The sequence below is a fragment of the Oryzias latipes genome, chromosome 1 (genome assembly GCF_002234675.1).
Source record: "Oryzias latipes chromosome 1, ASM223467v1".
Classification (NCBI taxonomy): domain Eukaryota; kingdom Metazoa; phylum Chordata; class Actinopteri; order Beloniformes; family Adrianichthyidae; genus Oryzias; species Oryzias latipes.
Window position 1 is genome coordinate 14,398,916 of NC_019859.2, and position 23,026 is coordinate 14,421,941.

The 23,026-nt window shown below is 36.4% G+C and overlaps 1 protein-coding gene across 2 annotated transcripts in view; it reads left to right on the forward strand.

The window, feature by feature from the left end:
• ctnna2 (catenin alpha 2) overlaps positions 1-23,026 on the forward strand; it is a 281,743-nt gene that overhangs the window by 27,827 nt on the left and 230,890 nt on the right. For both annotated transcript variants that reach the window (XM_023956970.1, XM_023956972.1), the window contains exons 3-6: positions 14,275-14,470; positions 18,677-18,843; positions 19,673-19,792; positions 20,320-20,586. In XM_023956970.1, coding sequence (XP_023812738.1) covers positions 14,275-14,470; positions 18,677-18,843; positions 19,673-19,792; positions 20,320-20,586 — 750 coding nt within the window. The remainder of the gene's footprint in view (positions 1-14,274; positions 14,471-18,676; positions 18,844-19,672; positions 19,793-20,319; positions 20,587-23,026) is intronic.

A 23,026-nucleotide genomic window follows, 5' to 3' on the forward strand; every position in this document is an offset into this window, starting at 1 on the left:
AATTGGAAGACATCACAGATTTTGAACCAGACTCTGGGGAGACTGACCAGTCAACAGATGGAGAGGGAAAGGCACCTGAAGAACAGGCACCTGAGGAAACATTTCAGTCCAAAAGTGGACACTTGCTCTGGTCATCATCCCCCCAGGACCGAGGAGGTAGAGCGAGAGTGGAAAACATCATAAAGATGACACCAGGACCAACGCGTTATGCAGCATCTCGTGTGGATGACATCAAGTCCAGCTTCCAACTCTTTTTACCAGAGTCCATTGAGGGAATTATACTTGAGATGACAAATCTGGAGGGGAAGCGTGTGTTTGGGGACACCTGGAGAGAAATCGACCTGGTAGACCTCCAAGCCTACATAGGTCTGTTGATTTTAGCTGGAGTGTTGCCAGAAAAGGAAGCGTTGTGGCCTCTGTGCCCCTAGAGACATCAAAACGAGCCTGACATGCTGCAAATGTAATGCTTATGTTTGCAAGGCCCACTCTGACCTGAGTGTCACATGCCACTCATGTGCATGAATACACACACAAACACACACACACACACACACACACACATACCCACACACACCCTGTTGAGTTTGGTGTTGGTTTTCCATTTATTTTTTGTATTATATGTTCATTTTGTAGTTCATTTTCAGTGCCCAATTGTATTTTCACTGATGTTATTTAATGTTTACATCTACAAATTGTCGTTAGACACTACTTTTAAATGTTGTTCTCAACTAAAGAATGTTTAATAAAAAAATTGGTGGTGAAATTTTTTTTGTGTGCTAATTTAAGACCAGTTAAAACAGACCGGTCAATTTTGACCGGGAACACTAAAGTAGGGGGCTGAATGCGAACACGACCGGAGGGGTATACATATACTTCCAACCTGTAAATAATTGTGTGTGACTATTTTTCTATCTGTGAACTAAGTCATGCAATTTACTAATGACACTCTTATGTTTTGACTTTGTATTATTGACTGCCCCCCCATCTCCACCATCCTAACCTCTTATCCCCCATCTCTAACATCCCATTCTATCTCTCTCTCTTCTTTTTTTCCGTCCGGTCCAACAAGGAATGCATACAGATATAATTATCATAAATAAAGTTTAGCCTCAAATATAAAAGGGGCTTATACAAGTATACACTCCGTTTGTCTGAAGCTCCATTAACCCCTGTTGTAACAGTAAAATCTGTCCAACCCAAGAAGTCTCAGCTCTGATCTGCTTGCACAGCTGTTGGACAGAATTAGTTACTAAAAAAATAATGGTTGTTGTTTCAATTACCCATCTTTTAAATATACTTTATCATCTTCCACGACTTTTGATACACTTTATAACTTGTGGACATTTTTTTAAATATTTGTTTTTGTTCATCATACAGTTTTTTTTAATCATTTTATTTTTTGTGTTTATATAACTCATGTATATGCTATTTGTCTATGAGCCAGTGCATTTAATTGATGTACAATGCTTACACGTCAAAACCCAGCTTGAAGCCTGAACATGCTTTATTCCATGTGGTAAAATACATTTATGACAGTTTCTGTTCACAATATTCTTATTTCATAATTCTCCCCCATAAAATTTTTTTTTTCTCTCCCCCCAATCTTTTCAAGTTACAGCAACATTATTCAGTACATCGTCCAGCAGTCTGAGAAAAAGGTCACAGGTTACATAATCAGTTCGCACATTGTTTTAAAATTTTGCCACTTCTGGATTAAAAAAAAAAAAAAAAATAATTAAAAGTTTTACGGGTAAAAGCCAGTGTCTTTGGACTGAGAGGTTTGGTATTTAACTGAAATGACTTTTGTTGCTTCCTTCAATGACCTTATTTCCTGCTTGCGTTTTAAGTGTAAATTAAAAGTGGAGAGGGTCTTCTTTTAGAGGATTAAACTGACAAATTCCAGTTGGATTTACCTCATGATCTCTCTGCCCTAATTCTGCCTCTTGGATTTCCACCACTCGGATGTTGAGACATTGTCAAGACCTTCTTTCTCAGTTCACTGTCTTTTTAGTGTGTCAGGTCATAGCTATTTAATCATTTTCTAGTTACTCTTTCTTTGTAGGCACGCTTGAAATCTATCATAATCTTTGAGACATGAACCACGGATTTGTCCTTGGCAAGTGCACATTTGCAATGTTTTCTGCAGAAGAAACTTGTCGTGTTTCAGCTCTTCATCCTAAGACTTTTAAAGCACATTAACACGCAGTGCAAACTTGCTTTTGCAGGATAAGTTAGTTAATATACTGCATGCGTTCTGCTCCCTTACAGACTTTTTGTCCTTTTGGTTTACGACCATGAAGGTAAATATTTGTTGACAGTAAAAGGTTTTAAAAGCAGGTGACGCAAAAGGTTTCAGACACTGACATTTGCAATGCGATTTCCTGGGTTAAAACAAGGTGGTGGTGACTAAAGGTAGACTCACACTCATACACAACTGTATCAGTAGACTCACACTTAAGTGTAGCTCCCACAAGCAAGTGTTTTATTAGAAGAAAAATTCAGCAACTATATTTACAGAAATAAAAAAAATAGACCAGTACATTTTTTTATTGATAACAGTAACTCATGGGGATGAAAGAGATCCCTTGACATTTATTTAGTCGTTGCAAACATTCCAGTTTGTATCAGCTGGACTGGTGAAAGGTAGCTTAGTCCTTTTAAAGATAACACTCTTACGAGTTGCTAGGAGGACTGGCACACATTTAGTCAAACCCTCCTCTACCATTTCCTCCAGAGTAACCTCTGACCTAAAAGGCCAGAGACCAGGTAACTACAGTTACAGATGGAGGTGCAGACAGGACAATTTGACTAACATTGGTATTCATAACAAACACATGATTAAAAAAAGTGTTCTTTACAAAGGATACATTTCACATATTTCCAATAGGATCTATGGAAGTCACAAACCTGCAGGTAATATACAATTTTTGGCAAAGTGGTAGAATCCAAAGCAATCACACTACAATAAGACAGAACTCATGATGTCAGGCAGCAGCTTGTAATCATTATTTCTGTTTTCTTTTTTTCTTTTTTTTTATCAAAACTAATATGAAGTTGTCTGAAATTTCCATCTTCAATGCACATGAACACAATTAATATGTCAATTCTGGTTAGTCAAAGAGTAAAGCTTAATGACCATTTAAGTTGTAATTTAGCTGCAAGCTTTTTTAAGAAATTGCACATTGATTCATTGCTCTCATATATAACTACAGCTGTCAGATCAATAAAGAAAATCTCATGATTTTTCATTAGGTGTGAAATTAGAACTGAAATAAGTTGTTGTTGTTGACAATGTTTCAGTTTCGTGCAAGTCTCGTTAAAACTGTGCATTGCATAATCATTGCATTGTTGCATTGCACTGGATCTTTGTATTAGCCAGTTTTAGATGAGGTCATTATGCTAGCATTTGAGAAAAACAAAAACTCTGCACTATGTTTACATACTAATTGGGAAGCTTTTTGTAATCAATCAGTTGATCTTATAATGACCTTACAGCAAATGTCTGATAGATTGATAGCTGTGCCATTATGCAGAGAGCCTATGTTATCTTCTGTCCTTTCTTTAGTGCTTGGAGGTGCTCCTACAAAGTGCCCTCACATCCATCTTTAAGCTAAATCTCCTGACACTTGTCTGTGTCAGCATATGCCTGCCCCTGGAGTCTGAACTGCAGCCATGCAGATGCTGAAAACTCTGTGGGTTACCAGATGAAATTGTATTGACAAGACAGATCTTGGCATTCCATTCCACTTGATTCAGATAAAATGCTTTTTGAGTTGGCTTGAAAAAATACCCATGACGTTACTATTTCAGTTTCTATCTGATAGTGTTGGTGACAGAACTTGGACCACAGAGCCTTTCTCCTAATACATGGAAAGTAAAAGGATAGAATGAAATAATTCTGCAACTCTTATAATGGTCTTATGAAGCTTCCATAGCAATGCAAAAATGAAAGGTTTAGTTCTACCTTAAACATGTCTAAGTACTTATTCAACTCCTTGATGCCTGAATTTATGTTATCTTCATCTTATCATCAAATATAATTTCTCCATTTTTTCCTACCTATTTAGAATACGATAAAGGCAGTGAACTTAAACAGTAAAACCCAAATAAAAACCACAAGTTTATTTGAAAGAAGTGATTGAAAAGTTGATTTTAAGAACACGAAAAAAAAAAAACATGAATTCAACTTAAATCTTAGAGCTCTAAATAGTTATGTTTATTTTCTTAACAGATTTTGTTAAAAATTACACACAGTTAAATAAAAGGCATGGTACATTCACTTGGCTGAAAGCTGGTGCTAAGTTTGAAAACCCAATTTTTCCCTCTGTATGTCTTTGAAAGTATGTTATTTAAGGTTAGCTAAAGATTAACATATATTCTTGCAAAGTATGAATATGCAAAAATAATGCGTAAATAGTTCCAGAAGCCTTTTAAACTTTGATCTTTGTATGTGTTAATTTCTGACAATAGAGAAAGTTCTGAAAAACAGAACATGAAGTCTCACTGGTTGTCTAAAAGAATAGGGAGATCGGCTTCCAGTCAAGTGTCAGTGTGACTGTCCTTCTGCCTTTGCAGTACCATTCAATGTGATCAAGGTACACTCTAGAAAGCACACATTCAGTCAAACTACCTGCTTATTCACCTTTGCACAAATATGAGCATGGGTGAGGTTTTTTACCAACCCTTTCCAAGAATATTGGTTATGCAAATCTTGCATGTACCTGACTATGTGGTAAATGGCGCATACCTTTATCACGCTTTTCTACCTTCCTCGAAGGCCCAAAGTGCTTTACAGTCACAGTCCCATTCAACCTTTCACTCACACATTCACACACTAGTGGCGGCTCCACTGCCAAACACTGGCGCCAACCTACCACCAGAGGCAAGGTGGGGTTCAGTGTCTTGCCCAAGGACATTTCGTCATATGGACAAGATGGGCGGGAATGAAACCTGCAGTCAGAGGTCGACCGCCCCAAAACCTTGAGTTATGTGCATACTTTTTGTTGGTGTGAATACGTGAGATCTAAGTCATGCAATTTACTTATGACATTCTTATTTTATGACTCTGTATCATCGACTGCCCCCCCCCCCCCTTCTCCCCAATCTTAACCCCTTATCCCCTATCTTTAACATCCCACTCTCTCCCTCTCTTTTCTTTTTTCCGTACGGTTCAACAAGCAATTCATTTAAACATAATGCATTCGGTTTTGAACCTTTATCCTTTTTTAACATCGTTTGGTAACTGGAACCACAGCCTCTCCCTTGAGAAGTATTCCCAAAGAAAAATTATCAAAAAAACATAATCCAAAACATAAATGTGGGTGGATTTTATCACATTCATTTGTCATTAATTCAGTATTAAAAAAGTGGTTTTGCGATCAGAAAACTTTAAAAAGAACAAAATATGTTTGATTTTGAACCTTAGTATTTCATTTGTATCCATAAACCTGTAGAGGTAAAATATATTTTTTCAGTTGAGAACTTTCCACAAAATCACCAGGATTTTCAATGACTATATCACTGTTTGAAGTAGCTAGGAGACTGTAGCAGACAAAGAGCAGAGTTACTACAGCCCTGTTATTATCTGTTAATCTATATTTTATGAGCCAACACAAATGCAGGGTTATTTGTGCAGTAAAATGCTCGGAGTGAAAACACATAATGGAATGGTCTAAAATATTTTATGTGTGTTGGAAGGTATGGATCAAGCTGGTGCCCCAAAGGCTCAATGATCAGCAGAGATTTTTCTTTGCTGCTTTTGCTGATTACACTTAGTTTCAATGATTTAGAAAGTCTATCTAACTTTGCCGTTTAGCTGCAAGGCATAGGTTTAACCAAAGGGAACAAAAAAACATCCCTTTTAGTTGTGGGCATCATAAGAATATTTTTGTCCAATTTATTGTTGGCTTTTTATTTTTCGATAGTCACCATCTTGTTTAGAAAAAAAATAGAAAATAACAATAAAACTTATTTGGAACTACATCTAAATAAAAATGTTTAGATTATACATAAAAACAATGAAATAACAGGGTTAACATTGACAACTGATGATTTTTCTTTGGTTTTCACACCAAAGATTGTGCCATAATAACTTTAAAGGTGGGTTTTATCTCATAGCATAATCAGGATGTTTTTTTTTAAAGTTTTTAGAAATTTTTATGAACCTGAAACAAAAATAATTTTCTTTTTAACTTGAAAAAGTTTTCAGTTTTGCGTTTGATCTCATTTAGACTTTATTGATCTCTTTTGGATGACACTTTGAGGGAAATTGTTTAAACAAAGAAAACAGGGATAACACACATTGTGGTTATGATTTCACAATTCCATGTTTTAATCAGGCAGCCTCCGTCTCTGTTGGACTTCAAACACAGTAACACACCTGAACACACACAATAATGACAGTTAATTAAAAAACATCTTTGATTGCCATTTTTGTGGATTTCATTTTATGGTTTGCAGCTGCTACATTTTAATTGATTGGTGACAATTTTAAGTGACAGGAATATCATTTGTAGTTTATAATAGAATAAATAAATGGAATGAAAGAGCACCTCCATGAGACATGGAGCAATACAGTACTATAATTATCCCTTAAAGTAGCACAGTTTGCTTTTATTTAATGAGGCTTCAGTTACACACAGGAAGGTCTCAGTTGTGTATCTGATTAAAATGAGTTCCGCACAGCTACGTTTTTGAACTCATGCATGCTTTTGTGAAAATCAACACTCCAGTTGTTGTTGTTTTTTTAAACCAATTTATTACCATGTTTTAAATTTGGTGAGAAATTTTCCAGAACTGGAAGATGGGTGTAAAAATTCCTTAATTAAGAGCAACATTTATTGGTGGCAAAAAAATAACAATAAAAAATAATAAAAAACATTTGATGCAGCATGAAGAAGAAGAAGAAGAAAAAAGAAGCAGCTTTTTTTTTTTGAATGTCTGACAGCTGATGAACATCACTTCCACACTAGGATCCAGTTAGACAAGAGGATAATGGAAAAGGAGGAGGGAGAAAGTCATGCTTAGAGGAGTGGATGTAGAGTGCTGTGAGAACTATCTCAGCTTTACATGACAGCAGCTGGACAGCTGAACTGTGTATTGCTGACCATCTTGAAAGCATTTAAGTGTAGAGGCTTCTTTCAGAAGAGCGATGTTGAGATTATTTTTGTTTTTAGGGATTTCAAATGTTATGGCCGTGACATGAGTGAAGTGTGACAGATGAATGGACATTATTTTTCCAACTAGTTCAGTGGGAGTCTGATGAAGCCACTTGATGAGTGGCGAAACGTTTCAAGAAAGAACATTTGAAGTCTAGTTGCCATGTCTCAGCTTTAAGACAACGGATGAATAAGAACTTCCAGCGACATTAGTGGACCAAAAGTTTGCACACCACTACAGTTTTAGCAATTGCATGTGTTTTTACAACCAATTTTACAACAATTTTATAAAAAGTTTGTCAAAAGTTTTGCTTTTTTCCCCTCAATGTCAGCAGTGTTAAGATGATATAAACTGACACATGTCATAAAGTTTATGGGAGAACTCTAAGGAATGTGCAAAAAGAAAAAAGAAAAGATCAGTGTTGCATGTTTTATGTCTTTCTGGTTTAGACTTAGTGGTTTCTAAAATATTAGTATCATATGGAGTAATATTTCTGCCACCACGTTGCACACAAAACTTTCTAAGTTGCAAATAAATATGTTAAATATTTGCTTTTCAATTATTTTTTATTTTGCTTTCAAATTTTTTTTTTGCTTTCAAAAACTTTTTTTTGCGTTTGCAAAACGCATGTTTTTGCATGCGTTGTGTGTCATCTCACTTTTTTCGTATCTTTGATTTTGCTGGGTTAAGTTTCAGTTTGACGTGACAAAGCTGCCATCAAACAGCTGCTGATTGGTCCAGATTCTAACCAATCAGGTGTCTCTGTCTCGTGTTGACGGTGCTTGGAGGCAGACATGGACGTTGGACTTTGTGTAGGTTCTGTTCTAACGGGATTCTGATGTTTTCAACCATTCTGGCCCGTTTCTCTCGTAGTTAAACCCAGAAAGAGCAGCAAAGCAGCTAAAATCAAACTAAGTTTTGTATTTATTTATGTCAGTGTAGTGACCAACATGTTTAAAATGTCTGCAGGAGAAAAGAAAATGTCCGAACTCTGACTCCATCCAGCCGGAAGTTAAACTTTTTAAGATTTGTATCTGAACTATTGTTTTATTTTCATCATTAATGTTGAAATATTAAAAGAAAATAGCATTTTTTCATGAGTACATTTTTTTAATTTGGACAAACACGACTTCTAAAACAAAAGACACTGTGAAAATAACATAACATTTAAAAATGCTTCTTCTGTTAAATACATTGAGGTTCCTTTGGTAAGCCATCATTCTTTTGCGTATTACTGCTGTTCATCTGATCCCAAACACGTGTGCAGCATAAAATAATATGTGCTTTAAATCTTTTATTGTTTTGTTTTAACAAATAGTTCTTAAAGAAAATCACACTTTCTACTAATATTTTGCTCCAAAAGATTCACATATCTCACACACAGGCCTGTTGATTTAGTGTCAGTAGATAAACTTTACAGTTTATTTACATTTTCAGGAGATCCTCGGCCATAAATTCACAAATCTGACCAAATAAAAATTAATCAATGCAAAAAAAAAAAGGAAGTATGAATTATTGTTAAAATGATAAAAAAAAAAAATGAAAACGTCTTCATCCTTAGAGACAACTTTGAGGGTAAAAAGAGTTTGTTTGGTTTCTCTTCCTCGGTAGCAGACACCATGTTGGATACATATGGCGATTTGATTGGTTAGAATCTGGACCAATCAGCAAAATCAAAGATAGGAAAAAAGTGAGATGACACACAACGCATTAAAAAAACTTTTTTGGTGGTGGCAATAGTGGCAGTTTTATCACGCTAAGTCGCGCTCAGAGTAGTCAGCAAAATTAGAAATAGGAAAAAAGCCAGATTTGACACAACGCATGCAAAAACGTGTTTTGCAAACGCAAAAAAAAAAGTTTTTGAAAGCAAAAAAAAAGTTTTTGAAAGCAAAAAAAAAAATCATTGAAGAGCAAATATTTAACATTTTCATTTGCAACCTAGAAAGTACATGCAGGCAAGACCAGGGCTCGTAGCACTCATTTTGACTTATTAGTTGACAAGTACTCAAATAAGATGGTATAAGTATTTCTTTTTGAAACTGTTTCTTTTTGCTTATTGGAAAAACTAGCTTCATCTAAGTTCATGCTTGTTGGATTACAAAATTACATTGTTAAGGAAATACTGTAGCTTGTAACTTGTATGTGTCAAAGTGTTCTAATAATGGCAAGAAGGAATGAAAGGAAGTCAGTGCCATTAGACATTTTGAATGAACACAATAATTGAATCGAAGGATAAAATGATGTCACCAAAGAAGAAAAGTTGTTAAGTTAAATACTTGCTTACCTACAGGTAACATGACAGGACAAGTTAAAAAAAAATACTTGCTTACCTCACAGAGGAATGAAGCATGGAGTCGGGCTTTAATGGCTTCTTCCCCCTTATGTACTAACAGGTGGTTTGAGGCCAAAGTGCCAATGCATTTCCTCATTTAATAAAATAACTGTTTTGTTTCCTCATGGTGTCCCAAAGTGTGTATGAAATTTCTGCAGAGGGTATTCCTATATTCCTACTCGGATCACAATCAGAATGTTGGAGTACAATAAAATTCAGCTTGGTTACACTTCTTTAAAATAAAAAAATGAGAATTGTAAAAACAGTTGGCACGATGAATACAAGTACCAAAAAACGGGGGGGGGGGCGACGTAAAATGTCATTTAATCGCACAATTTGCAATGTGTTTTGAAGCTTTGCAGTCGGAGTGTCACAGCAGGAGTTTTCCCCTCATCCACTTTCAAACGAGCCCTCTCTTGATTGTTTTTGTCCTTCTGCAGCTCCTGCACACGTCGTGTATTTTACACATAATCTAAACGACCTCATCATTTATTTAGTGAGGAACCTTTATGCACCATCTCTGTTGAGCAAGTTCTCCCCTGGAGAGCTGTATATCTGTGCTCAGTCAAACACACGCATGGACACTGCCTTTATCTCGAGCAGTTAAATCAGCACTCATTCAGTGACTCTGAAGCTGAAGGCAGAAAATTGAATGGCCACACAGAGCCATTGCGATTTACTGCTTACTGGAGAGCCCACAGGTCACTGCTCTGTAGAGGAAAGGTTGCATGACATTCAAAGCTATTGATCAGCTATAAAATGAGAGGGCACAATTACTCCTTATGTCTGAAGAAGACATTAGCATGACTGCAGCGGCATTGCAAATATTCATCGTCTGGTTCATTTTACTGTTGAGCCTAAAGGCAAAAACGCTATGGAACATATGCATCCACATGTACCCTTTAACCAAAATTGGGGAAACTATATAAAAACTCTAAAATAAAGTCAAACTGGTGCCTATCTTAAGATTTGTAAATCAAATTTTGTATGCACATACAGAGTTTTTTTAAAACATTTTATTTAATGGTCTAATAATTAGTTTGTTGTTTTTTAGAAAAAAAATCATTTTACTTAAAATCTATTTTTTTCTTGCCCCTTAGTGTTTTTTTCTTTATATTTTCCATATGTGAAGCGTGTGAAATCAATAGTATGTGTGATGTGAAGTTCTTAACATAAGACTGTCCATTTTCACTCTCAAATTCCTCTTTTATATGGTAAAACGTATCAACGTGGATTATGTTTATGCAACACAAATAGAGTCAAATTACTCTGAGATGTGTGAGTGTAATTAGTAAGCAGCTAAATCATTTTCCTTAACTTCAAGGCTTTTTTAAAAAGCGTTTTATCATTTACAGCTTAGCCAAGTTCTCATTCGTAGTGATAAGGGGTGTAACGGTACACTCAAAATCTCAATTCGGTTCGGTTCAGAATTTCAGAGGGCTCGGTTTGATACATTTTTGGTATTTTTTCGGTACAAAAAAGGCAGAAAAAAAGTTCTTGCAAAATGAATTTATTGGTTTTTTATAACAATAACAAAATTAGCTTATGTAGGTGATCTGCTATATAAAATAATACAGCTATTAGCTGTCAGGAACCGATAACTTTGGATGCTTAACACTGGCCTGAAAAAAAAACAAACAGTTTAACTTGCACATTTTTTTCTCGTAGACCCGATTTTTACAGTAGGGTGATGCCGTTTTAAGTGTGTTAACAGATTAGATGTGTTACCTGTGGCATATGCTATCTTCATGTAACATTAAAATGTCGAAACACAGGATCTGACTACCGTAATCCAATTGCTTTTTTTTCCCATCCAAACAAATCCAAAGTGTTCCCACACAGGAGAGTGTAAAGAGGTTTCTTATTGCAGAAACCTCCTGCAATGAGGTTTGGTTCGGCAATCTGGTCGGAAAACGCAGGGGAGATGCTCTCCAGGGCCGAAGGCGGCTCTTCATTTGGGGATCACTTCTCCTTTCGGACCCTCAGAGCCTCCAGAGCGGGTTAATAAAACAACCAGTCTCCATTCTTTTAGATCAAACCGTTTTTATTACTGTTCCGGCGAACTGAGCAGGACACCCGGAACGTGCGCTCACACACACACACACACACACACACACACTCTTGCGCTGCCGCACTCTCCCCACCAACGCGTGCGAGCGCAGACACCATTGAGCGTCTTGGCGGAAACTCGCGGTTAACATTAGTTAACTATGTGTACCATTACACCCCTTAGAAGTGATGTTGCATAAGTGGTGTTTTATTTTGTGTTTTCCATCTAGCTTTATTGTGCCTAGGTTTTCTGTCATTCTTACTCAACAGATTTTGTCGCAGCAGGTATGACAGAACATGCTGATTAAAAGAAGCAGTTAAGCTTGTATCAAAGGTGGATGCATACATTGATTCAGCCTGAGTGGATGCTGCAAGGTTATCGTGGTCATAATTAAATGGCTTTTTAAGTCACTGTTGCAAAACAAAGCCTACATGAGGTGTGACTTGAAAAAGTCATTGGAAAGTGATGTGACGTGATGAATTAACTTTCCATTATGGTTCTACAAACAACACAAATAATTTATATCTAAAGCTGAATTCTTACTTTTTAATCAGCATTAAACAATTTACTGTATAATTAGAAATTGGTTTATTTATTTACAAAAAGAGAGAACTCATTAATAAACACTGTAATTGGGCCATTGTATGATAATTTTAACTGTAATCCCTGAGCAAGTTATTCACAATACAATTTATAATATTATTTATATAAAAATACTTTTATGTTTTTGTGGTAGCAGATAATTATTCTCCTAGTTCTTCTTTTATTGCCTGCAGGGGGTTTCACTACATCTGCCTCACTTTGATGCATTTCTAGTCTGGCCTTACCGTCCCATTCTTCTTTGCAGCACATGTAAATCCTGATTCTTTTTTCTTTTTTTTCGGTCTGCTTGGCAGGTCTAACCTTAGCACCCTACTTAATTATTCATTATCTCTTTGCAGAACGTTTCAGAAACCTATCTATCTTGCTCCATCTCTGCAGCATCTACCATGAGCTGCTCCTCATTTCAGATCGTATCAGTTTTTGTCACCTCTCCCCAAAATCCTTGTCTCTTCACTTTCACTTTCACTTAATCCAGCTCCTGCTTGTTTCTTTCCTCAGTGCTTCTATAGACTATACAATGAGTCTGGTCTCACCTCCGCTTCTGCATTTTTCCTTTTGGTTTTACCAACACTCGTTGGTCAAATATCAAAGCTGACACTCACTTTTTCTTTTACGTCCTTTTCATTGCTCTGGACTGTTGACCCCAAGTATATAAAACCCTGAACTCAAAAACTCGTAAGCACACCATTTAAGCTCAGTCCCCTTTTCATTTATTTACACACAGATGTTCTGTCTTGCTTCAGCTGACTGTCATTTTTCTACTTCTCAGAGTAAACCTCCACCTCTGAAGGTGTTCTTCCACCTGCTTCTTGCTCTCATCCCATATTACAATGTCATCTGCAAAAATCACGGTCCACAGAGATTCCTGTCTAACCTCATCTGTGAGCCTGTCCATCACTACAAACAAAGGCTCAAAGCCCAACCTTAAAGCAAATCACCTTCACCTTGAACTCCTCTGTCACATCTGCAGCACATCTCACTACTGTCTTATAGTTCTCATATTAGTCCAAAAAAACCAACCAAACAAAAAAAAAAAATACTCCAATTAATTAGGCTGTATGTAAGCTTTCAAAAAGGAACATGGCGAAGCGGCTGGAAGCAGAAGCCGGGTTGAATTATTTATCTTAACATCCCAGTCTGCTTTGGAATTATCCAACTTTAATTCTGCAGGAGTGGGTGGGTTTAATGATGCACTTGGCAGGAGTGAGCAATCAAAAAATAAACTGCAGATTCCTTAGCATGGCAGTCTAACAGGCACTGTTTTCTCTGCTTACAGTCATAACACAAAGTTACAAAAAAATAAAAATCATATTTAATTTTAACATTATTTCTAAAATAGAAACATGAAATGACCCTATAAGGGGGAAAAAAATTGTAAAAATGGTCAGAATGTTGCAGTAAATGGCAGGAATTTCAGCATAGCTGAAAAATTTGACTTAGGTCCTTAGTCATGTCAGATGTCTACAAATGGTCCTCATGTCTTCATAAAATGCATTTATACATAGTTAAAGTTGAACACTATAGAAAATAGTATTAATACTAGACATCATTAAGTATGAATCTTTTACTGTTTTTATTTATGCTGGAGGTTTATCATCATTACTGTCAGGTACAAACGACAGGGTCTATCTATATATACACATATTCAAATATTACAAGTATATATTTTGGCTCCAAAGATCTTCTCACACAAACATGTCAACCTGTACACATCACAACCACAGCTCACACGGACATACAAACAAACACATGTCAAGCATATCATTCCATGCATGCTATTTGTGCAAAGGTGAGCTGACATTTGTTCTCTGTTGAGTAATTGTGTTCGACTGTGGTGGATGATGAAATCTAAAAAGAGAGGGAGTGCCTGGTCATCTCCCTCACCAAGACCAAAAAATGTACCAACATATATTTTCCTTACTAGTATATTAACTGTCAAATCATACAAAAGTAGTTTGCTGAGGTAGCTGAGTCTCATTATTTATTATATTACTAGCTGTTGACACATAAAATAACTACAATCAGTGTGATTTTTTTTTTTCCACTGAGGTCAAAGAGTATTTCACTTGACAGGTCAACCTTTTATTTTGTTTATGACACAGTTGAGTCCAAAATATCTCTTATTTTCCAGGTGACCACTCTGGTGAATACCAGCAACAAGGGACCATCCAGTAAGAAAAAGGGGAGATCTAAGAAGGCTCATGTCCTGGCAGTGTCTGTTGAGCAGGCTACCCACAACTTCCTTGACAAAGGGGAACAAATCGCTAAAGACAGCCAGGATCTGAAGGAAGAGCTCATTGCTGCTGTGGAGGATGTTCGGAAGCAGGGTAAGCTGGATTTGTATGATCATTCAAGTGTTTTACTACAGTTATTGGCAGATGCTGGTCAAAAAGTTCTGTTGAGTATGTCCTGTGTCCTACAAACTATCATACAATGTCCCATTTTGCTATTTATTTATTTGTTGTAGTCCTTGCAGGACTGTAAAAGTATTTTTCCTATTTCCTGACTATATAACTAATGGGGGGGGGGGGGGGGGGAGTAGGGTTTTAAGATCAAGGTGTGGCTCAGAGGAAAGCCACGACTACTTCATCTCAAGAGAAGCTAGTTGAGATGACTGAGAAATTTTAAGACAATGCTGTCTTGGTGAGGAATTATGAGGATGAAAGTTCTCTTTGGCAAAATCCAGAAGGGGATTTGATCTCTCAGTTGGCTTAGTAACACCTTAGTTTTCGTGAAGGGATTTGATGGGAGGACACTAAGAGGTAACATGTAGGTTGTGGTCACTCTTTACTCCTGAATAGTGCTGGAAAAACTCACATAATCATTGTATCAAAGGGCTGAAGGACGACACTTGTCAGTAATTGTGTGACTCTTCCTTACATTATCCACTTGTTCCAATACCTTTTGCAGATCCTTGGAGTATGTTCAAACTTTCCAGTTTGAACATACTGCTGGCAGGCCCGCTGCTGTTCACTGCATTTTGTTCCTGATGGTGTCTTGTAGTGTTTCCACTTTGAGCAACTCATGTTTTAAGTTTGTAGAGGAGTCAGCATTGTAGTTTTTCTTTGAGAATGTCAGGCTGTGTCAGATACAAGGCCTTGCTTTTAGTGTTTTTTTTTTCTTTTTTACAAAAAAAGATAGACGTATTTGCAAATAAGCAAGCTTTGTGTCAGCTGCAAGAAGAGCTAAAGAATCAGGAAGTCTTCACAAAAGGTCTGCATCTGTGAAATGTGCAAAAGTTTTTCCCAAACCAGGACACAAGACTCGATGGAAGGGATTTGTATTAGGAATAACTAGATGGACACAAACATGTGATCAATTGATTACATCAATAACACGCAAGTCTCACCCAAAAGTTCCAAAAACAACAATTACATTGAGGCCAAGATGTCCTAAGCTGTTCTGATAAAGCAGACCTGTAGCATGATTTACATTAGAAAAAGCTCATTTTGTTCATAAAAAGGAAAATATCCTAAAGATTTTTATATTTTTGCAAAATATAATTTTCATGTGCGCTTTAGAAAGGTTTCATTTTTCATTTATTTCAAATTCCCCCAAAAATGCCATTATTCTTTAATGGGAGTTGATGCAATTGCTCTTAAGGATGTAAGTGTTTGTGATATTGTCCGCCATGGATCCCCCCTTCTGTTTAGGATTAAAGATATATGCTGAAACAGGCTTTGAAGTGTTAATTTACAGTATGAAAGACAAAATGAATGGTGACAGTTTTTTGCAACTATTCTGCAGCATTTTCAATGGATTTGGGAGCACAGGAGATGTTGATAATCTGATTCTTTGTTAAGAAAAAAACAAAAAAAACACTTTCAGTTCTCCAAAAGCCTGTATGGACTCTTGCTGGTATTTGTTCTCACTGACCTTCTACTCTTTTCCTAAAGAAAAAAAAAGCGTAATGTAAACGGCAGTGTTATAGTTTGTTGGAAAGCCATCGCTGCAGACTGACTCATGAGGGGATTCTGCAGACAGACTTTTACTGTAATTAGTTTGTAAGCATGTTTGGCCTCTTTGTTCTACTTTACACAAAGACACATCTGGATGCAGACCTGAGTTGTCTGTTTGAGCTCCCCCATCATGCTCCAGTTGTCTTGATTAAGAACTTGCACGCTACATGTATTTGTGTAGTCATTGGCTTTTGTTCAGTTCTTTATATTAACTTTGCATTGCACTAGCATTGATATGCATGCTTGCCCTGACTCTTGACTCTGATTTGATGAAGCAGCAGTGAAAATGGATTTGGGGTGTATAATCTCTGAATCTGTATTTTCTTTTGATTAGGCTACTGCAGTTATAGTTTAACTACCATATTATATTATAAACACAAGCGGTTAAACATATGTTTTGTGCTTTTTAAATTTAGGTCAGAGCTACAAGCAGATGGTTGATAATGAACAGATTTTGTGTAGAAACCAACTCAATCACTGCAGTTATATTAACAACATAAAACTTTGTTTTTGGTTTCTAGTTTAAAAAAAATACTATAAAATTTTCATTACGATACAAATGAGTTTATATCTTATAAAATAAATAAAAGTCTTCCTAGTGTAAAAATGGCTGATTTTCTGTGGCTTCATCACTTCATCATTCTCTATTGTGTATGCGTCACCTTTGATTTTCTTTGATGGAGGTGTGATGTAAAGTGTAATTGTTCCAAAACCACACCGTATATTTACCTTCAAAGTTTTTCTAACGTTGATCAGATTCAACCTCCTCTGAATTCCGAACCTGTCTTTCTGACTCATGTTCGCTTCTATTTTCTCAATCACACAGCAGTTTCACACTAATCCGGACACCAACCTATTTTCTCATAGCTTTTTCCCTATTCCACTCTCTCATGTATTTGCTAACATGAAGATCTTACAGTTTGTCACTACTTATGAGCTGGCTACACAAAAAAAGGAAATTGTTTGGGTTTGTGAAGAGATTACAGAATCCTCTAAACCCAATTCCTACGAGTTGAACTTGCCAATTTTTTTTTTTCCTTCAGCGTTGGTTTAGGGTGTTGAATGTTTGTATAACTGTGTCTGTGAAGGGAATGTTGGGAGGATTGCCGATTCGCCGAGGGTCCTTCCTGAGCTTCTAAATAAACCTGAAATTCTCCATAATCAAATACGTTCAGAGCTTTCAAAGCTACGGCGGGGATAGTTCATTAGATTAGCTGTGTCTGAGGTTAAAAGCTAAATCTGACAGCCTCTTGGCTGCTTAGTCAGGCTGGCCGTCTTCCTTGAAACTGCTGGATTAAAGCTGTTAGTCTGAACTCTTATGTTACTTTTTATTACTCCAGTAGATTACATACCCTCTACTATTTTTTTTGTTTGTTGAGATGAAGTCCCTTATTTAATGTTTATTCCTCACTATAAAGGCCACATTATACTCCTCTAAGATTAGCTAGTTGTAGCCATATATACATTACATTCATTTTTTTGAGTTAGTTCAGATTGTTCTTATTCCTTTTGATCCTCTCAGTCCTTTCTTCATTTAAAACAAGCTTTTTTTTTAAAAAAGTAATCCCACTGATGTCACTGATGTTAATTGCTTTACTGCTTAGTGTTTGAACTGTTCACTATATTCATTTACAGACACAGACGGGAGGGAATTTAAAGTCATAAAAAAAGACAGTATCCACTTTGAAATGTATATTGTGAAACTTTAGGCTAAACCTGCGTTGGCCTGCACAAATACTTCAAGTATTTCCTACTTATGAAGAGATAGAGCGACATTCTATTCTCTATGTTCTAACCCATTTAAAAACTGCCAAAATAATTCACGGAAAATGAAGAAATAAGAGTCGATCTGTTTCAGTCATTTAGTATATACCTTAGTCAATACAGGCTTAACGTTTTTGAAGACTACATTTGTTCATATTTTAAACAAAGAAGAAGGAAAATTCACTTTTCTTTGTGAAAGTCTGTCAATAATCAGATCACAAAAGACGAAAATGTCCTTGTGGAAACCAAAGATGTATAACCTCTAACAAAAATGTTGGGTCATAATAAGTGTTTGTGTTCTTTAAATGTAAAGAAATCGAAAACTCAATTTAGCTCATTTTTATGACCTTTGAGTTCTAAATAACTTTCTCTATTCCTCTATTCGATATTTCATTGCAAATCCATGGGTTTTCTGTGGAAAATAGTTGCAGCTCAAGTTTAAAGGCACAGGATTTCTCATTAGCGCTGATTTATTTACATCAAGGCTGGCCAACCTTGCTTGGTCTTTTAAGATCTACCACCCTGCTTGTTTTCCAGTTCTCCCTTGCCTGCTTGCTTCTGATTACCTGGATCTGCTGTGTTTGTTCATCACTAAAATGGGAAATCCCCTGATCCAGCAAACCAGGTGCAAGGAGTGCAATAAATCAGGAAGCGTGGTAGATCTGTAAGGGGTTAGGAAGCCCCGATTCAGAGTAAATCTGTTTTTACAAGACAAGATTTGTTTCTTTGGCTCAGCTTATTTCTGTGTACACAAACATTGATCTGTAAATTTGTTTGGTTCCGTCACTGTTTCCTCTTTTTCTGACGCAGGAGAAACTATGCGGATCGCCTCCTCTGAGTTTGCAGACGACCCCTGCTCCTCTGTAAAACGGGGTACCATGGTGAGGGCTGCTCGCGCGCTGCTGTCCGCCGTTACCCGCCTGCTCATCCTAGCCGACATGGCCGACGTGATGAGACTGCTGGCCCATCTTAAAGTTGTAAGTGCAGGGATTCTCTCTACAGTTCATTTTTGTTACTTTTTGATAGCATTACTCCTATGACCTGGTCCTGCCGTGCCTAAAACACCTCCTTTAGTTGATATTTTTGTGAGTTGAAATCATTCGGACTTTACTATAAGTTATTTCCTTTTTTTAGGCTTTCATCGTGAAATGTTGCAAATATTTTAGACATGGATGAAAAATCATGTGAAAAAGCTTTTCCATAAATTTCCTGATGTGATGAACAGCACCTACAGTAATAATTCAATGCACAAAAAGCCCTTTATAAATGATATTTTCAGAAACAACTTTGGACTATTTTTTTCTATCAAATTAAGCATATAGTTCCTATATGTTCAGTATTAAAATAGGAGCTAACATAACCCTTGTGCCATCCTATGGGGTCAAGATGACCATTGACGTGTTTTTACTACCATGACAAAGGTGGATAAAGGTGGAAAGATTTCATGTAATTCATGGACACCAGTGAGGTTCACAAATCATTGAAGAAAAAAGGTTCAGCGCACTGTCTAGTGGGGTCTAGATGACCCAACTCCCAATGTTAAAGTACCTAGGATAGCACAAGGATTATACCCTGACATTTTGAAAGCTTTTTGTTTTTTTTTTCAGTAAAACTTTGTTATAAATAAATAAAATATTAAATAAATATTTTAAGTAAACTTTTATTTTGAATACTAAAGAAAAAATGTGTTGACTCCCTGCCTATCTGTAGGATCTCCAGACAAGCTTTACTTCATAAAAAATGAAATAAGATGTGCATTTTTCCCCCCAGTTGTGTTGAGAGCTGGTGCATTTGTTTTTCTGGCAGGTGGAAGAGGCGCTCGAGGGGGTAAAGAACGCTACCAATGAGCAGGACCTGGCCAACCGTTTCAAAGAGTTTGGCAAAGAGATGGTTAAGCTGAACTATGTGGCAGCACGCAGACAGCAGGTAACGGCAAAGCGGGGCCGCTCTTTCTCTCAAACAAACGGGTGAAGGACCACTTCATGAAAATACTCCATTTTCCGCAACATCTATAACATAATTATTATCCATCTCCATGGGGGCAACTGCTCAAAGATTTTTCTAGCAAACGCCATAATAAGAAAAGATGTAACCCAGCCGTCCCAGAGCAAATTACTGAACTGAATTCTATCCAGCTCCACAGCTGCAGATCTGCTGAAACAGCTTTAACTTTGTGTGTTTGAAACAATGATAATTCATCATGTGAGACGTGGACTTGTATTTTTTTTTTCTTTTTCACAAGAGATGTTCTATATGCTGTTGTCTTAGATCTGTGTTTTAGGTTCATTCTGATTACAGATGCATTTCAAACAATGCTTCTACTCTACATTTATTCCCCCCCCCGTACTCTACATACTTCTTATTTTACTCCACATTGATTTGTCTCCGGTATGCAATAAACTAAGAATCTGTCATAGGAGAGCTCTCACCTAAGATTCTTTCTCACTTTTCAGGAGCTTAAGGACCCCCAGTGTCGAGATGAGATGGCAGCTGCTCGCGGAGCTCTGAAGAAAAACGCCACCATGCTGTACACGGCCTCCCAGGCCTTCCTGCGGCACCCAGACGTGGCAGCCACACGGGCCAACCGAGATTACGTGTTCAAGCAGGTCCAGGAGGCCATAGGGGGCATTTCCAGCGCTGCTCAAGCCACCTCACCCACTGAAGAGAAGCATGGCCATGCTGGAATTGGAGAACTAGCTGCTGCGCTCAATGAGTTTGATGTAAGTCAGCAAACATTTCCTTCTCTAAACTACTGAATTAAAACACAAATTAAACTCACACAGTTAACATTAAGGAGTAATTTGAGAGGTTTATTTCCAGATTCTAATTAGTTTATACCACAAACACTTTGTGAATAAATCCATCCTATCTTAATATGATTCTCTGGTGCCATCTAGTGGCCAGACAACTAAAGGGAATTTCAGGATTAGGCTGTTCTGCTGCTCAGCACATTTCATCTCCTTATTATCTATTATAGCACTTTGATGCATGAACTTTAAAGGATCGGTAAAATCTGGGGGGTTTGTCAAAAGCAAGGGGAAAATACATTTTAAAAATGTCTTTACGTGTGAATGGACAACATGAACTAATTGCAATCCTAAATTAAAAAAATATATATTTATTTTTGTTTTATATTGCATTTATAAAGAAAACATTTTTCTTTGAATCCATACACATTTAAATAGTGTGCAGGCCTGTTGATTAGCTCACAAAATACAACTTTAGAATAACAGATTCTGTTAGTCATTCTGGCGGAACAGCAACTGACATTCTAGCATCAAAAAAATAGTATAGTACATTATTTATTATTTTTATGGTTGAAGACGAACATTTAGTCTCCACAGCATCTGACATTTTTTTTTGGCATTCATATTGTTTTTGTAAATCTTAGATATTTAGCTAATACCTTCAGAATCAATGTACCTGGAGATCACATTCTCCAAAGATCCACATTTCATTTGCATCGGGATCATTTCAATACTATCTCGATATAAAAAGTTATGGCATATTGAGTATAACTATTTTTTGGATGTATCCAAATGTAACAAGTAAACTGAGAGGTAACTGGTTTACGTGATTATTCAAGTAAACTGTGGGTTAACCGTAGTGACGATGTAGCAAAAATGATAAACTGTAGTATGAAAAAGAGATGTAGAAAGAACTAACTTTTCACCTATATGTACATCAATCTTTCAATCATTTTTACTTGAGTAGCCTTTATTACCTTTATTGCCAATTAAATGTACTGGAGCCTTTACAATTTATTGTAGTCACCATACTTTTTACAGTCAACGTAATATGTAAAAGAATTATTTACGTCAACATGAAGTTACTTTGTTTTTTTTGCTTTGTAATTGTTTATAATGATTAGAATAACTGAGCATTTGCAAACGTGCATCCATTCATTCCTCTTCTACATAAAAGTGCTGAAAATTTAGTAAATAATATTTAAAATTCTCTCGGAGATTAGATTTCTCAGTATAATCCAAATTGGTTTGGTCTCCATGTTTCTCATTTACAGAGTTTAAGTGACATCTAGTGGTCATAATTGCAAAGTGCAAGTACATTGATGCATCTATACAAAAAAGCTAGAAATAGTGTTAAAAAAAAGACATGTAAAGGTATGTTTTTTTCCAGTCGGCTGTTGGCTCCTTTGTAGCTTCGAGCATACTAGCAATTTATTATATTTTATTTTTTGTAAAAGATAAATAAACTGAGTTGCATTCATTTTCACTGGCAGAATTACAATTACTTGCATTACCCCAGTATGCTGTTGGGAAGATGGTGCTTGTATCATTCCTGCTTTACCCCGCCATCACAGACTATAATCCTTACATCCTGGAATACTAATGTCATAATTTTTATTTATTTTTTTACTATGGTGTTAAACATACAAATCTTATCGGTGTTTTTAATCTGTTCGGTGAGTGAAACAGTGTCATCATTTGCAAACTGCCTTATTCACTGCGTCAATTCAAAACATTCTATGATGTAATTTTCATGGATGAATTCTTTCATTTGTTTACCGCTTTTTATTTTATTTAGGAGGGGTGTCTTTTTACAGCCCAGTTGCAAGGTGTTGGAGCTTGCAGGATAAATGGTTGCATAACTTTTTGGGCTCTTTTTAGTAATGCCAAGTTTGTGATCAAGCTGTAACACGTATTTCATGGGATTTTTTCAAATGTAACCTTTATTTAACCTAGTAAGCTGTTAAAAACATGTACTTATTTACAATAACAACCTGAGAAGGGGAAAAAATACAAAGAAGATGTGATGGACAAGCTGTAATGGAAAACTGTTTTAGTTAAACTATTAACCATGACTCAATCTTTTTCAGCCTTTTTAACTAACCTTTTCTTCGCAGCCACTTCATTCTGAATTTTAACTAAAAAATATGGAATTAAGTGAATAATTCAGACAGACAACCACTTAGGTGGAAGTTCTTTGAATGTATTTTGCTCTTTTTGTTTAGTGAAGGAACATAGAGTTCCTGTAATTTCCTCTTTTTTGTTTTTTTTGCAATGTGCAACAGAATTTAGAAACAAAGACAATAGAAATGATTCCCATGCAGATTGTTTTTATTTCTATTAGTATAAAATAGAAAAAAACCTTGGGACGGGATGTTTTTATCTTTTAATCCAATCTACCACAGGTTAAACG